The 17,353-nt window shown below is 38.0% G+C and overlaps 1 protein-coding gene across 3 annotated transcripts in view; it reads left to right on the forward strand.

Moving 5' to 3' along the window:
- Positions 1–17,353, forward strand: part of MALT1 (MALT1 paracaspase) — a 73,314-nt gene that overhangs the window by 8,909 nt on the left and 47,052 nt on the right. For all 3 annotated transcript variants that reach the window (XM_053571755.1, XM_053571756.1, XM_053571757.1), the window contains exon 3: positions 16,669–16,790. In XM_053571755.1, the coding sequence (XP_053427730.1) occupies positions 16,669–16,790 (122 nt within the window). The remainder of the gene's footprint in view (positions 1–16,668; positions 16,791–17,353) is intronic.

A 17,353-nucleotide genomic window follows, 5' to 3' on the forward strand; every position in this document is an offset into this window, starting at 1 on the left:
AAAGTGTTGAATATTTTTGGAAGCTATATACATTTAAAGCCTTGTTTTCTTTCCCAGGCTAAAGACATAAAAGCTAATTTAATGTCTGAACACCAATTGGATTATGGTCCAAAAAGCCAACTAGCAGAGGTATTTTTGAGATAGTTGGGAAAATTTGAATATAACCTACATCTTTGATATTAAGGAATTACCGTGTGGTAATGATATTGTAGTTCTGTAGATGAATGTCCTTTATTTTTTTTTTTTTTTTATTGTTGGGGATTCATTGAGGGTACAATAAGCCAGTTACACTGATTGCAATTGTTAGGTAAAGACCCTCTTGCAATCATGTCTTGCCCCCATAAAGTGTGACACACACTAAGGCCCCACCCCCCTCCCAGATGAATGTCCTTTATTCCAAGGAGATGCATGTTAAAATATTTAGGGTAAGATTTCTATAACATACATTGGAGCCCAAAAGAGGAACATATTTATATATGTATGTGCAGCCAAAAAGAGGAACATATTTAAATATGTATGTGCAGCCAAAAAAGAGGAACATATTTATATATGTATGTCTATGGATGAGATAAAGCAAGTATGACAAATGTTTATCGCTTAAATTTTTTTTGACATGATGGTGATGTTGATTAACTTAACCATGTGAGTTTTTCCTGAATATACCAATATTGAGAAAGGCTTCTCACTTCCCAGGCCAAGTGAGAAATAGGAAACAGTCTCTCGTCTCCATAACTGCAGTGAGTGTTGGGAAGGAGGGACTTGCCTGATGGCAGCAGCACTGCCTCCTTTCCAAGAAGTCTGTTTGGCCAAAGAGGCTGGTCAGGCTTGGAAGGACCACAGACTAAGGACCTGATACTCTCTATTTTATGTGGTTTGATGTTTGCCATTTCTATAGCCAATATAGTTACAGTATATTTTTAAGTGAACGTGAAGAATTTAAAACTATAATTTAGATCTTTTTAGTTTGTTAGTTCTGGGGCTGGGGAATTACAGACACATGGTACTGTGGTGTGCTGTCAGTTACATGTACCAGAAACCCTAACTCAGATTGCCATAATAAAGGGAATGTATTTCTTCTAACTTATAAGCCAGAAGCAGGTTCGGCCTCAAGAGGCAGGATGCCCTACTTCCAAGGAGTTGGGTGTGTTTTTGTCTTTACTTTTCCTTTCTTGTCGACATTGGCTTCCTTCTAAAGACTAACTCTCCATGTCGTCCAAGATGTCTGTTAGCTCCTCCTGGGTTCATTCATCCTTCTCCCAGCAAAACCCTAAGTTTCACTTTAACTAGTTTTGGTCACATGCTTGTCCCTAAACTTGTCACTGTGGCCAAGGAGATAGAATGTGCTGATCTGCCTGGAATAAAGTCACATGTGGAGTTGGGTTGAGTCATCTTTCCTGGAACCACACTGATCACCAAGTAAAACCAGACCTGTCAGACCAGGTGCAATGAATGGCTCACACCTGTGATTCCAGCAACTTGGGAGGCTGAGGTGGGAGATCACTTGAGGCCAGGAGTTTTAAGACTAGCCTGGGCAATGTAGTGAGATAACATTCTGTCTCTTAAAAAAAAATTATTTGTTAAAAAAAAAATTATTTTTATTTTTTTTATTTACTGGAGTTAGTGGCCTGTGCCTGTAGCTACTGTGCAGACTAAGGTAGTAGAATCACTTGAGCTCCAGAGTTTGAGGCTGCAGTGAGCTGTGACTGTGCCACTGTACTCCAGCCTGGGTGACAGAGTGAGGCCCCATCTCTTAAAAATAAAAAAAAAATTTTTAATTTAAAAATTGGACCTGTTGGAAGGAAAAAGGAAGCCACAGATTACTAAGAAGGTAACCAAAAAATCTACGACAAATGGAAAGGGCCTTGGATTATGAGCAAGAAAACTTGGATTCCCAAGTCATTCCCTGCTTCGCGGGTTTAATGTTGATGGCAAAATAGGCTTCTATAAGTGGCCCTTTGTGACACACACTGTATTAGATGCTTGACTTCGTTTCCCAGCTCCCCTCTCTACCTCGAGGTACAAGGTAGGAATAAGTAGCTGCTAATGCAACCCACCCCCACAATATAACTGCTGCCTGTCACTAAACAGTGAACTTTGTAAGGTAGTACTTATTAATGTCTATATGCCAGTGCCTCTCCTAGCACCCAGAAATTATGACAATCGAAATCCACTAGTCTAGGGCACTAAGTACTAAGTTGTCATACTTTATAGAATACCAAGGCTCTGAAAACTTACGAAACCTCTCTGGGAAGTAAATATAAAATTTATATCTTATTGTCTTTTTCAGTATTTACACTTAATTTCTCTGACCATGGGTTGCCAAGTCTATTAACAGAGTTGTAGGAGTAACATGAAATAATGAACTCATATCCATCATTATTTGTGGTGTGATCACTGGCCTGAAATCTAGGGGTTGGGATTTTTTTTAAGTTTTCCGTATATGAAAATGGGTTTGCCTGAAATTGAGCCATGTATTTATTTATGTGTAACAGTCTGCCTGAAATTTTTAAATAGTACAGTATTTTATATTTTAATTTTTGACAAGCCAGTAACTAATAAAGGGCTACCCTAATAAATATCAATAATCTTCCTTTGAAAAATCCATTTTGGCTCAGCACCTGTAGCTCAGCAGCTAGGGCACCAGCCACATACACCAGAGCTGGCAGGTTGAATCCAGCCCGGGCCTGCCAAACAACAATGACAACTACAACCAAAAAATAGCCGGGTGTTGTGGTGGGCACTTATAGTCCCAGATACTTGGGAGGCTGAGGCAAAGAGAATCACTTACTCAAACCCCAAGAGTTTGAGGTTACTGTGAGCTGTGACACCATGGCACTCTACCGAGGGCGACGTAACAAGACTCTTGTCTCAAAAAAAAAGAAAAATCCATTTTTGCTCTTTGTGTTTTTCACCAAAAGAGATTGATGCTTTACTATCAATGTTCCCTTGTACAGATTATTTAGATGTTTGCCACACAGGCTTATTCAAGATTATCCCATTGGACTTTTTAGCATTTAAAGGGAGAATAGGAAAAGGAAAGCAGTTTATATATTACTACTTATACACTGTTTCTATGGAGTTTTATGTCACATTAGCTATATAGTATCCATAGTTTGGTTATATTATTGATAGAAGAAATATTTTGGGTCCAATAAAACTGAATATTCTAAGAAGTAATTTACTGTTAACATACTACTTGCATATTACTATGGATAGTTTAAAATTTACTCTGTGTGAGGTGGGCTGTTCTCCCAGGAGTTAGGTGATATCTCAGGGTGGTTTTGATTTTCATTTCTCTGATGATTAGGGATGATGAGCGTATTTTCATGTATTTGTTGGCCACTTGTCTGTCTTCATGGGAGAAGTTTTCTACTTTCTTTTCTCTTGCCCAATGATTAATGGGGTTGTTTGCTATTTTTATTTGTTATTGTTGTTGATTTGCTTGAGTTCTTTGTGTGGATTCTGGTTTTTAGACCTTTGTCAGATCATAGTATGCAAATATCTTCTCCCATTCTGAAGGTTGTCTATTTGCTTTGTTGATTGAGTCCTTGGCTGTGCAGAATCTTTTTAGCTTGATCAGGTCCCATTTATTTATTTTGGTTGTTGTTGTAATTGCCAATGAAGTCTTCTTTGTAAAATCTTTCCCTAGGCTAATAATTGCTTAGAGTTTTTCCCACACTTTATTCTGGAGATTTATTGCTTTGTATCTTAGATTTAAATCTTTCATCCAGCATGAGTTAATTTTTGTAAGTGGTGAGAAGTATAGGTCTAGTTTCAGAGTCCCACAGCCAGAGAGAAGGGAACACTTATACTTTGTTGGTGGATTGCAAACTAGTACAGCCTTTTTGGAAAGAAGTATGGAGACTTCTTAAAGAGCTACAAGTAGACCTTCCTTTTGATCCCACAACTCCATTACTAGGTATCTACCCAGAAGAAAAAAAAAAACATCTTAAGAACATTTGCATTCAGATATTTATAAAAGCAGCTCAATTCACGATAGCAAAGATGTGGAAAAAACCCAAGTGCCCATCAACCCATGAACGGATTGATAAACTGTGGCATATGTATACCATGGAATACTATTCAACCATAAAAAAGATACAGACTTTCCATCTTTTGTATGTACTTGGATGGAGTCAAAGAACATTCTCCTTAATAAAGTATCTCTAGAATGGAAAAGCAAGCATCCTATGTACTCAATACTAACTTGAAACTAGTAGATGAACAACTACAGGCCCAAATGAGAGAAAAACATAATTAAATTCAAGATGGGGGAAAGGTGTCAGATATAGCATTAGGGGTATTGGGCATCCATCCTGGGTGAAGGACTTAACCACACTGGGACGTTACCTTACAAATGCAAATAATGTAATCTAATCATATGTACCCTTATGATAATCCACAATAAAAATAAATAAATAAAATTTACTCTATAGACATTAGAATAAGGAAATATAGGAATTATAGAGAATAATTTTAATATTTAATAAAGATTGAGAATAAAAACTCAAATTAAGAATGTAAGCTCTGGTAGAATCAATTTAATTGATGATTTTGCTCATTCATTCAGTAAACATTTATGGTACCATGAATTTAGAGATAGATAAAACAATGGTTCCTCCCTGTTCAAAGGTCATATAGTTTAATAGAGGAAACAAATGTAAATGATCACATCTAGGTAGGACAATCATAAGAAGTATATATAAAATGAATTTATCTGATCTCCAATTTTTCCTTTAGGCTATCTTCTTGAATCTTAGTGAAAATATAAAAAAAACTAGCCGGGTGTTGTGGTGGGTGTCTGTAGTCCCAGGTACTGGGGAGACTGAGGCAAGAGGATGGCTTGAACCCAAGAGTTTGAGGTTGCTATGAGCTATGACACCACGGCACTCTACCCAGGGCAACAAAGGGAGACTCTCTCTCAAAAAGAAAAAAAAAAAAACTTAGTGAAAATATAAAATAGAAATATTCTAATGTTCTCTCTCTTTTTTGCAGTGAGGCTATTTTCTAGGAGGACATTAGTTCTTTTCCATAGGAAGTCTCATGATTTTTCTGTGATTGTCCTTACAGAGAGAAGTCTGGTTTGGATTATGCTGTAAACCTCTGAATAGGCCTTTTGGGTCTAAATGCAGGGAGAAGGAGAAACTTTAGATTTATTTTGATTAAAGGGGAACAGTCTTATTTTGCCATATTCAGTTCCAGGTGTTTGTTGAACAATAATCAAAGATAACTGTAAGAGATAATTGTAATATGGAGTTTCTCTGTTTTTTGAGAAACTAAGTTTCTTTCATGTTTGTTTTGGAAGCCCAGAAGAAGCTAGGGCAGTGTTCCCCCATCTCCTAACTGAAACAATTTCTATGATGAGGAGGCAGGTTGGTGGGGGGCTGCCTCCTCATCATAGAGTCTAAGACTCAGCATGAAGTCCAAGATGAGTGTAAACTAACCCTGAGATCTTGCTCTTTCTGGGCTCTGATAGTTTTCTGAAGGAGCCTCATAGGCTTGAGGTTACCCCCTTCTGCTTTCTCTCATTGGGCTTTTCCACCGCACATGGGTTGGACAGCTTACCCCTCAGTTTGGCCTTGTTTGTACTACGTTAGTGAAAAGTGGATGGCATTCATCCCTGTTTCCCAGCACTAATAAATTGTTTCCTTGTGTTTATATCTTTGGTCATCTTAGTAGGAATCAGAGAGGGGGGATTAAATGAGTATGCTGAAACTGTTTTCAACCAGAGGTCTGCAATGATTTTTTTTAGACCTTTTTCCTTTTTATTTCCCTCAAATCTCTTGTAGCATACTCATTGTTATTTCTGATATCAGTTTCTTAAATTATTTTTATTATCTCTAAAATAAGTACAAGGATTGTTGAATATTATTCTTTAGTATCTAAAATACCTTTACTTCACATTTTATCTGACAATTCTGTAAAGAGACAGAACAATACTATTATGAACTTTTAAATTTTACCAGAAAACATTTGTATAGAAAATAAGATTTCTATCGTTTGACTAAAGTCACAGATATTTACAAAGGTAGGATTAAAAACCAGGCCTGCAGTCCCTGACCTGAGCTCAAAGCCATTTGCCCCCCGATGCTGGGACATTTCCAGGTTATTTGAGAAATAGGGTTGCCTCAGTTGCCTGTTTGACCTGTGGACTCAATTTTTTTCTTCCTGTTAAGTTAAAAAGTATTCAAATACTGTATCTTATTTTAAGGGACTTTCCTTATTTCATGAACATCAGGAGATTATTTATTATTCCTGAAAGGAAAATGTCAGAAGTGAAGAGAGACTAAGATGGTACCGGGGAACGAGGATAAAGAAGTAGAGAAAGGGCGTGTGAGTCCTGAAAGAATGTGCTGTGTGCGCGGAGAGTTCAGGGCGTCTCCGGCAGTGCAGCAGGATGAGGGATGCGACGTGGGAGCCACAGTAGATAACGATAATGGTGTAGGAGGAGCATATGTGGACATTCTTTGGTTATGTAATGGAGGAGATTTTTGGAGGAAGAGGAATGATATTTATTCTGGCACACATCGGTACTTTTCAGTAATACCTTAGAAAATTTCAGAGTAACCAGTGGGAAGCTGATAAAAACAAAATTTGGTTAATGGCCTCCTAAAGCAGATTCACTTCAGTGTAGGCAATAGGTCTGTTTCTGGAAAAGGTGTTTGTAAATTGCATCAATACAGGGTGTCCATAAAGTTCGTGTGCAATTTAAAATACACTACCCTGTATTTAAGTGCATTGCGAGAGAGAATAACTTAAAGGGAACCTATGATGAATCCTTTTTGCCAGTTCAAGAATTATCCTAATTTATCTCTTTTGTAATTCCAGCAGGGTTTAAAATTTTGTTTTATTCCTAACATGTGTTTGTTTATCTATATGTGTGTGTGTGTGTTGAAAGCACAATCCTTAGTTCCATCGTACCTAGTCACATTCTCCCAGGCTTACAGGAAATCAAGTAACCTCTCTGACTTCTTTGCAGATGTTATCTGAAAAATATGCTTGTTTGCCAGGAAGCTGTGCATTCACCATTTAAAATAGAACTTTCAGTTGTACGCCTTGATACATCCTACATAGCACTATGCCATGTTCTTTTCTTACCTTTGGTCAGTATCTCCTGACTTAGTGGACGCTGTATTATAGGGTGGTTAAGGGCTAACCAGGGGTCCCTGTGCACAATGCTACGTGGGAGGAAGGAAATGTGTGGTTAAAACATGGGAGGTATCGTGACTTCTTTTCTTTACTACTCACCAGGGGAGGTTTCCAAATCACATTTTGCCTTTCAGTTCTCAGTATTTGAAGCCATAAATAATAAATGTATGTAACACATATGTGTTTTATATTTTTTTTTTATTTTTTTTTTTACTTATTGAAGATTAGACTCCTAAAGATGATACAGGACAGACTTAGGAACTGTGAGTTTGAATGTATGCTAAAAATCATTTAGCTTTATATCTCACACAAAGAAAGGATACCGTTTAGAACCTCTCCATGTGGTCCCCTTCCAGAATTCATTTATTTCTTTGTAAAACACTCTGGGGGAAAAAAATCCTTTTCGTTTTCATCATTCTTATCTCTATATATGATGGCAGAGAATATTTGCCCTGATAAATTTATGAGAAGTACCATGGTGCAAGATTAACTTTCAAGTTGTATTAAGGAATACATTTTGTATGGCTGTAAATCCCATAGATAGTGATTCTTCTGATAGATCTGGGTAAACATACTGAAAACCTTCTACATGCCATTAAGAACATTTGTGGTTTCTGGGAGGAGGTCAAAATATCAGTATTAACAGAAGTTTGAAAGAAGCTAATTCCAATCCTCCTGGATGACGTCGTGTGGTTTAAGACTTCAATGGAGGAAATCACTGTAGATATAGTAGAAATGGCCAGAGAACTAGAATTTTAGAAGTGGAGCCTGAAGATGTGACTGAATTGCTGCAATCTCATGACCAAAGTTGAATGGATGAGGAGTTGCTTATGGATGAGCAAAGAAAGTGTTTTCTTGAGATAGAATCTGCTCCTTATGAAGATACTATGAACATTGTTGAAATGACAACAAAGGGTTTAGAATATTCCGTAAACTTAGTGATATAGCAGTGGCAGAGTTTGAGAGGATTGATTCCAGTTTTGAAAGACATTCTTCTATTGATAAAATGCTATCAAACAGCATTGCATGCTACAAAGAAATCTTTCATGAGAGGGAGAGTTAATTGATGTGGCAAACTTCATTGTTATATTATTTTAAGAAATTGCCTTGGTCATCCCACCCTTCAGCAGCCATCACCCTGATCAGTCAGCAGCCATCGCCATTGAAGCAAGACCCTTCACTAGCAAAATGATTACAACTCACTGAAGGCTCAAATGATCATTAGCATTTTTAACAATAAAATATTTTAAAAGTAAGGTATGTGTATTGATTTTTTTTTTTCAGACATAATGCTATCGTACACTTAATAGACTATAGTATGGTGTAAATATGACTTTTTTATGTACCAGGAAACCAAAAAAATTGTATGACTCACTTTATTGGGCTAATCTAGAACCAAACCCACAGTGCCTCCAACCTCTGCCTCTACAGTGGGAAGGTGTCAGAGGGACACCTTTGTTTTTAATTGCAAAAATGATGTGAATTAATCTATGTTTTGAAAAGATATTTGGCCTGCAGGTTGGGAGCAAGGGAACAAGTTAGCAGATTTTGTAACAATAGTTTACTCCAGAGCTGATGGGTGGCCTGGATTAAGATCAAAGCATTGAAAGTGATGCGATATGGAGCAGCTTAATTGACAAGACTGGCAGATACAATCCACATGAGGAATGAGGGAGGGAGGATGCCCTATGCCAGGATGACTTCAAGGGTTTTGTCCTGAGTAACTGGACAGATAGTAGACTGCAAAAGTGGTTTACCTTCCATGACACAGGGAAACTGCAGGGACTGGCAGAAGAGTAGATTTTTAGTCAGAAGGGACTTGGGACATGTTAAGTTTGAGGTCTTTCTAAGACATCAAAATTTAAAGCCAGTTAGCCAAAACTTTTATTTTTCAGGCACATTACTTGTTCTCTTTTGTCATTGTTGCAACTTTTTTTCTCTTTTTACACCTAAACTTTGTAACATCAGAATCTTTGTATTTTACAGTTATGATGTAAGGCTCTTCTGGCAAATGAACGGTAAATATGCGCCCATTGAGATGCAGCTCCAATGAGAGGGCTTATCCCATTTTCCAACTTTCCTACCAACTTGTGTCACAAAACTTTATTCATGCTGTGCTAACTTGGCCTCAACATAAATGACTAATGAATATAAAAGCTCTCCCTTGGCAGAGTTTTTACTTAATTTTTGAGGGGGTTCTACTATATTTACTGAAGATTTTCTACGGTTTCTCTGGACCCTCAAATATGCTAGATATGCAATAAATATTTACTCATTTTGAACTTTGGTTTTATTTGGTATCTTTACACTATGAAATTCACATACATATTTTACCTTAGATACCTGTTTTTTCTAGAATGTTCAGTACCTTTGATGTATTACGATTACTATTATTTACACTATCTCTTATAATATTGTTTTTTTCCTTTGAATTAGTAGGTGGTAGAAGACAAAAACACTGTTTCAGAATAGATAAAAGTAGGTCCAGGAAGTAATGTTTTATAAGTTTTTTTCTTTTTTTTTATTATTAAATCACAGCTATGTACATTCATGCGATCATGAGGCACCATACACTGGTTTTATAGACCGTTTGACACATTTTCAGCACACTGGTTAACACAGCCTTCCTGGCATTTTGTTAGTTATTGTTTTAAGACAATTATATTGTACATTTACTAAGTTTCACATATACCCTTGTAAGATGCACCGCAAGTGTAATCCCACCTATCACCCTCCCTCCCCCCTTCTCCCCCTTTCTAAGGTTATAACTGGGTTATAGCTTTCATGTGAAAGCCATAAATTAGTTTCATAGTAGGGCTGAGTACATTGGATAATTTTTCTTCCATTCTTGAGATACTTTACTAAGAAGAATATGTTCCAGCTCCATCCATGTAAACATGAAAGAGGTAAAGTCTCCATCTTTCTTTAAGACTGCATAATATTCCATGGTGTACATATACCACAATTTATTAATCCATTCCTGGATCGATGGACACTTGGGCTTTTTCCATGACTTAGCAATTATGAAGTGGGCTGCAATAAACATTTGGTACAAATATCTTTGTTATAATGTGATTTTTGGTCTTCTGGGTATATACCTAGTAGAGGAATTATAGGATTGAATGGCAGATCAATTTTTAGATCTCTAAGTGTTCTCCAAACATCTTTCCAAAAGGAATGTATTAATTTGCATTCCCATCAGCAGTGTAGAAGTGTTCCCTTTTCTCCACATCCACGCCAACATCTCTGGTCTTGGGATTTTGTGATACGGGCTAATCTTACTGGAGTTAGATGATATCTCAAAGTAGTTTTGATTTGCATTTCTCTGATGATTAAAGATGATGAGCATTTTTTCATATGTCTGTAGGCTGTGCATCTGTCTTCTTCAGAGAAGTTTCTCTTCAAGTCCCTTGCCCAGCCTGGGATGAGATCACTTGTTCTTTTCTTGCTTATGCATTTGAGTTCTCTGTGGATTCTGGTTATTAAACCTTTGTCGGAGACATAACCTGCAAATATCTTCTACCATTGTGAGGGCTGTTTGCTTGCTTTACTTACTGTGTTCTTGCCTTTGCAGAAGCTTTTTAGTTTGATCAGGTCCCAGTAGTGTATTTTTGAAGCTGCTTCAATTGCCCAGGGGGTCCTTCTCATAAAATACTCACCCAGACCGATTTCTTCAAGGGTTTTCCCTGCACTCTCTTTTAGTATTTTTATAGTTTCATGTCTTAAGTTTAAATCTTTAATACAGTGGGAGTTTTTCTTAGTTAATGGTGAAAGGTGTGGGTCCAGTTTCAGTCTTCTACATGTTGCCAGCCAGTTCACCCAGCACCATTTTTTAAATAGGGAATCTTTTCCCCACTGAATGTTTTTAATTGTCTTGTCAAAGATCAAATAACGGTAAGTAGCTCGGTTCATCTCTTGGTTCTCTATTCTGTTCCAGACATCTACTTCTCTATTTTTGTGCCAGTACCATGCTGTTTTGATCACTATCGATTTATAGTATAGTCTGAGGTCTGGTAGCGTGATTCCTCCTGCTTTGTTTTTATTTCTGAGTAATGTTTTGGCTATTCGAGGTTTTTTCTGATTCCATGTAAAACGAAGTATTATTTTGTCAAGATCTTTAAAGTATGACAGTGGAGCTTTAATAGGGATTGCATTAAAATTGTATATTGTTTTGGGTAGTATGGACATTTTAACAATGTTGATTCTTCCCAGCGATGAGCATGGTATGTTTTTCCATTTGTTAACATCTTCAGCTATTTCTTTTCTTAGAGTTTCATAGTTCTCTTTATAGAGATCTTTCATGTCCTTTGTTAGATAAACTCCCAAATATTTCATCTTCTTTGGCACTACTGTGAATGGAGTAGAGTCCTTAACTGTTTTTTCAGCTTGACTATTGTTGGTATATATAAAGGCTACCGATTTATGAATGTTGATTTGAGTAATATAGGTACTAGTTCCTCTTTAAGGGTTTAATTCTACCTCTTTGGTAGAATTCTGATGTGAAGTCATCTGGTCCCCGGCTTTTCTTTTTAGGGAGATTTTGTATGGTTGATGCTAATTCAGAACTTGATATTGGCCTGTTCAACATTTCCACTTGATTCTGGCTAAGTCTTGGAAGGTGACATGCTTCCAAGTATTGGTCAATTTCCTTCAGATTTTCATATTTCTGAGAATAAAGTTTCTTGTAATATTCATTAAGGATTTTTTGAATTTCTGAGGAGTCTGTTGTTATTTCGTCTTTGTCGTTTCTGATTGATGAGATTAGAGATTTTACTCTTTTTTTTTTCCTGGTTAGGTTAGCCAAAGGTTTATCTATTTTAATGACCTTTCCAAAAAACCAACTTTTGGATTTAATGATCTGTTTTATAATTCTTTTGTTTTCAATTTCATTTAATTCTGCTCTAATTTTGGTTATTTCTTTTCTTCTACTGGGTTTGGGATTGGAATGTTCTTCCTTGTCCAGTTGCTTGAGATGTCCCATTAAGTTAACTTCCTCTCTTTCTGTTCTCTTGAGGAAGGCTTGCGGTGCTATAAATTTCCCTCTTAGGACTGCCTTTGTGGTATCCTAGAGGTTCTGCTAATTTGTGTCTTCATTGTCGTTTTGTTCCAAAAATTTGGCAATTTCCTTCTTAATCTCATCTCTGGCCCAGTATCATTCAGCATAAGGTTATTTAACTTCCATGTTTTTGTATGAGTATGCGGATTCCTGTTGTTACTGATTTCAACTTTTATTCCATGGTGGTCCGAGAAGATCCAAGGAATAATTTCTGTTCCTTTAAATTTACTGAGGTTAGACTTGTGACCTAAGATGTAATCGATTTTGGAGTATGTTTCGTAGGCTGGTGAGAAGTATGTGTATTCAGTTTTGTTGGGATGAAATGTTCTGTAGATGTCTGCTAAAGCCAAATGTTGGATGGTTAGGTTTAAATCTAAGATTTCTTTGCTCAGCTTCTTGTTGGAGGATTGATCCAACACTGCCAAAGGAGTGTTAAAATCTCCGACTATTATGGAGCTGGAGGAAATCAAGTTGCTCATGTCTGTTAGAGTTTCTCTTATAAATTGGGGCACATTCTGGTTGGGTGCATAAATATTAATAATTGAAATCTCATCATATTGAGTATTACCCTTAACAAATATGAAGTGACCATTCTTACCCTTCCTTACTTTTGTTGGTTTAAAGCCTATTGTGTCTGCAAATAGAATTGCAACACCTGCTTTTTTCTGATTACCATTTGCCTGAAATATGGACGACTGTCCTTTTACCCTGAGTCTATATTTATCTTTTAAGGTAAGACCGTCCTTTCACCCTGAGTCTATATTTATCTCTTGTATGCAGCAAATATCTGGCCTGAGTTTTTGTATCTAGTCAGCTAACCTGTGGCTCTGTAGAGGACAGTTTAAGCCGTACACATTAATGGAGACAATTGATAAGTCTCATAAAATTTTGGGTATCGAGTTTTTCGAAAGTCCAGTGGACATTTTTAATCCTTTCGCCACTGTGGAAATTGGAGTTTGATCAAAAGTTTCTAAGTGAGTTTACTTTTGTGGTAGAGGATTGGGCTGGTCGTTATGGAGGATAGGTCTGAGAATATCCTGAAGAGCTGGTTTGGTTATGGCAAATTTCTCCAGCATACGAATGTCATTAAAGTATTTAATTTCTCCATCATAAATGAAACTCAGTTTAGCTGGATTGAGGATCCAGGGTTGAAAGTTATTTTGCTTTAGGAGATTAAAAGTCGATGACCACCCTCTTCTGGCTTGAAAAGTTTCAGCAGAGAGATCTGCAGTCATTCTAATATTCTTCCCTTTCTAGGTAATGGATTTCTTACGTCTGGCTGCTTTGAGAATTTTCTCCTTCATGTTAACTTCAGTGAAGTTAATTATGATATGCCTTGGGGATGTCTTACTCGGATTGAGTCATGCTGGGGTTCCGAAACTGTCTGCTATCTGAATTTCAGAATCTCTAGGCATGTCTGGAAAATTCTCTTTCATAATTTCATGGAGAAGGGCCTCAGTGCCTTGCGAGGCCACTTCATCACTTTCAGGGATTCCAATGGGGTGGATATTAACCTTCTTCGAATTATCCCAAAGCTCTCTGAGAGAATGTTCCGTTTTTGCTCTCCATTTCTCTTCCTCTTTGAGAGTTTGTGAGCGTTCAAAGGCGTTGTCTTCAATGTCAGAAATCCTTTCTTCTGCCTGCTCCACTCTGTCACTGAGGGATTCTACTGTGTTTTTCAGATCTTTGAGGGCTGCAAATTCTTGTTTCAGTGCGTCAAAGTCTTTGGTGGTTTTGTCTTTAAATTCGTTAAATTCTTCAGACAAATTTCTAATTCCAACTTTTGAATTGCTCCTCGAATTTCTAATTCCAAATTTTCCTCCATTCTATTAATCTTGTTTGCAATCCAAATTCTGAATTCGATTTCTGACGTCTCGGCCAGCTATTTATGAATGGGATCTTCAGTTACATCTGCCATATCTTTCCTGGGGGGGGGGGTTGATCTATTCTGGTTATTCATGTTACCACAGTTTTTCCACTGATTCCGCCCCATGATTATTTTACACCGTTTGATTTTTCCCCTGGAGCTTTGTCGAGGACCCGTACAGTGCCCAAGAAACTGGGGACCTGTTTGCTGTGGTGGGGCTAAGTGGTTCTGTCTTGTTTTCAGCTGGTCTCTGTCCAACCCTAGTGAAGCAGTTACTCTGGGCTGAAGTCTCAGGGGGCCTGTGTTTCTGTCCCAGATCTGTTCCGCGGTAGTTGCCACCTGAGAAGATGCCTGGCCTCCTCTGGTTGCCCAGGGGGACAGGGGGTGTGGCTTCAGAATATATGGGAGTGAGCCCTATTGTTGCCAAAAATGGCTGCTGCTCTGCACCTCAGGGCACCGCTGCTCTGGTGTGGTTGCCTCTCAGCTGACCAGCCTCTCCTCACTTCCATGCCACAGAATCAGCACTGACTTGCTGCAGTCTAGGCCCTGTCCACACCCCTCGAGAAATCACCCAAGAATCTGGACTCCTGGGGGACAGGCCTCCAGACCTCAGAGTGATGCCACAACACTCTACCCAGGACAACAGAGTGAGACTGTCAAAAAAAAAAAAAAAAAGATTTTGGTTGGGACATAATCTGTTGCAAAGAGTTTTATATAGATATGTAAGAATATACTGATGTGTGATGTACTCTGGGAGCTCAGAATTGCAGGTAGAGATTATGTTCAGTTTTATACAGTTTTATGCCTGGCAGGAGAACGCCGTGGCACCCTAGTAGGGGAGGTAGGTCAAGTTGTTAGAGGGTCTCTCCCATGGAGTGTAGTGGGGGAGGACCTTTGAACTCTGCTCGTTTGTTTGTGGGACACTCTGAGCCATTCTCATGGGGGAGGGGACTCCCGTCTGCTTGGTGATGGATTTTGTATCTTTTGTTTGTATCCTTGGGGTCGCAGCTCGCCTCAGCAGGGTTGATGTGTGTTCTTCAACCTTCTCTCTTGGTGCAGCTCTAATCCACCAGGTTACTTGCTAAATTTCTGTCCTTTAACTCTTCTTCTGGACAGGATCTTCAATCTTCAATCACTGAGGCCACTCATGTTTTATAAGTTTTAATGCTCTTTTCTCCTTTCTTCCTGAGAGCTAATTAACCCAGTTTTATTTACCCTGGCAAATGTAAAATTTCCTAACTTTGGCTTCTTTTATGTTAGTTATCTATTGCTGCGTAAGAAATCACTCCTACCAGAAATCTAAAACTACTACCATTTATCTTGCAGGGTTTCTAAGGGTAGGAATTCAGGAGCGGCTGAGCTGGGTGGTCCTAGTCAAGGGTCTTCCTTGAGGCAGCAGTCAGGCTGTCAGCCATGGCTGCAGTCAGCTGGCGATTTGACTGAGGTTGAAAAGTTGTCTTCTCAGATGGCTCATTCACGTGGATGTTGTCAAATGACCTATTTCCTCACTGGCTTTTGGCAGGAGGCCTGAGGCTTTTTTCTCTCACCAGTTGGGCTTCTCCGTAGGGCTGCTTGAGTGTCCTGGTGACATGGCAGTGTGCTTCTCCAGGGTGAGGGAGGGGTGAGGGGGGCGGGGTCAGGGGGTTCCATTATTGACTCCAGCAGTTTCTTCCAAGCTCCTCCTGAAAGTTTTCTGGGTTTTGATAATTGATGTTATTCTTCAAATGAAAAACTTTATATACAGATATCAAATTTATATACTGCTACTCTGTTTCTGTGACTTCTGCTTCCAAAATAATTTTCCTTTCGATGTGAAATCATAATTTAAAGACAGTTTCAGTGGCATTGTCTTATAGAGTTGCCAAATGTTGCCAAACATAGGAAAAATTGACAAACTATTATGTTTTATATTCTGTTATTTTTGATATTTTTTATGTTTATATATCAACATGTAGAGAAATATTTCATAAAATTTTACAGTGAGTCATTTGTAAATAAAGTATATTTAGCTACAATTCGCGTTTTCCCTATGTATCTTTGTATGGCACTCCTGTAGTGTTTTTCATGCTGCTATAACAGAATGCCACTGGCTGGGCAGTTTATAAGGAACAAGTATTTATTTCTCACAGTCCTAGAGGCTGGGAAGTCATCTAATGAGGGCCTTCCTGCTGCGTCCTCACGTGGCACAAAGTGGATGGGCGAGGCGGGGTAGATGTTACCTCCTCACATGGCAGCAGGGCAGGGGAGAGTGAACCCACTTGGCCAGCCCTTTTCATAGAGGCATTAATCTGTTCATGAAGGTGAAACCTTCATGACCTGATCACCTCCTTTAGTGTTAGGATGCGGGGAAAAAATGTTTCTAAGAATTGAAGAAATATGACAAATAATTTTCTCCCCCAGTCATGGGGAAATAAAGTAGATCAAAGTCTTCTGGGAAAGTTCTTTCCTTATGGTTTTACAAAGCCTGGGGAAAGAGATGTGAATGGATGATTTATGAGAAATATGCAGGTCATTTCCAGAATATTTCAGTTTTTTGTTTCAGATAAATAATGAAAATCCCTCATGTGTTACTTTATTTAATTTTTTTTTCTTTCAGGAATAAAAATCATTGTAAACCCCGAATCAAAGGCAGTCTTGGCTGGACAGTTTGTGAAACTGTGTTGCCGGGCAACTGGACACCCTTTTGTGCAATATCAATGGTTCAAAATGAATAAAGAGGTATTTTTAATGTCTTTTAATTCTTCTATACTAGGAATAGAGAATAATAGGAAATTAACTAACACTATTGTCCTAAATGTGGTGTTAAAACTTTGGTTTAAGAGTATGAAAGACACAGTTATTACTGAAGTATTTGATAATTATTATTTTGGTGAGATTCCAAAATTGTCTCCCCAAAAAACTGTAAATAGTAATGAAGTCAGCCCTCAACTCTAAAATTGTGGAAAATAGGAGTTCTATAGGGCAACAGTATTAGCGAGTATGAAACCACATCAGTACATTCTTACATATCTATATAAAACTCTTTGCAACAGATTATGTCCCAACCAAAATCTTTTTTTTTTTTTTTTTTTTTTTTTGACAGTCTCACTCTGTTGCCCTGGGTAGAGTGTTGTGGCATTATAGCTCACAGCAACGTCGAACTCTTAGATTCAAGCGATCTTCTTGCCTTCATTTTTTAGTATTTTTTAGTATTTTTTCATTTTTAATAGAGACAGAGACTGACTCTTGCTCAGGCTGCTCTCAAACTCCTGAGCACAAGCAACCCACCGCCTCAGCCTCCC

The sequence above is a fragment of the Nycticebus coucang genome, chromosome 19, assembly GCF_027406575.1.
Source record: "Nycticebus coucang isolate mNycCou1 chromosome 19, mNycCou1.pri, whole genome shotgun sequence".
NCBI lineage: Eukaryota > Metazoa > Chordata > Mammalia > Primates > Lorisidae > Nycticebus > Nycticebus coucang.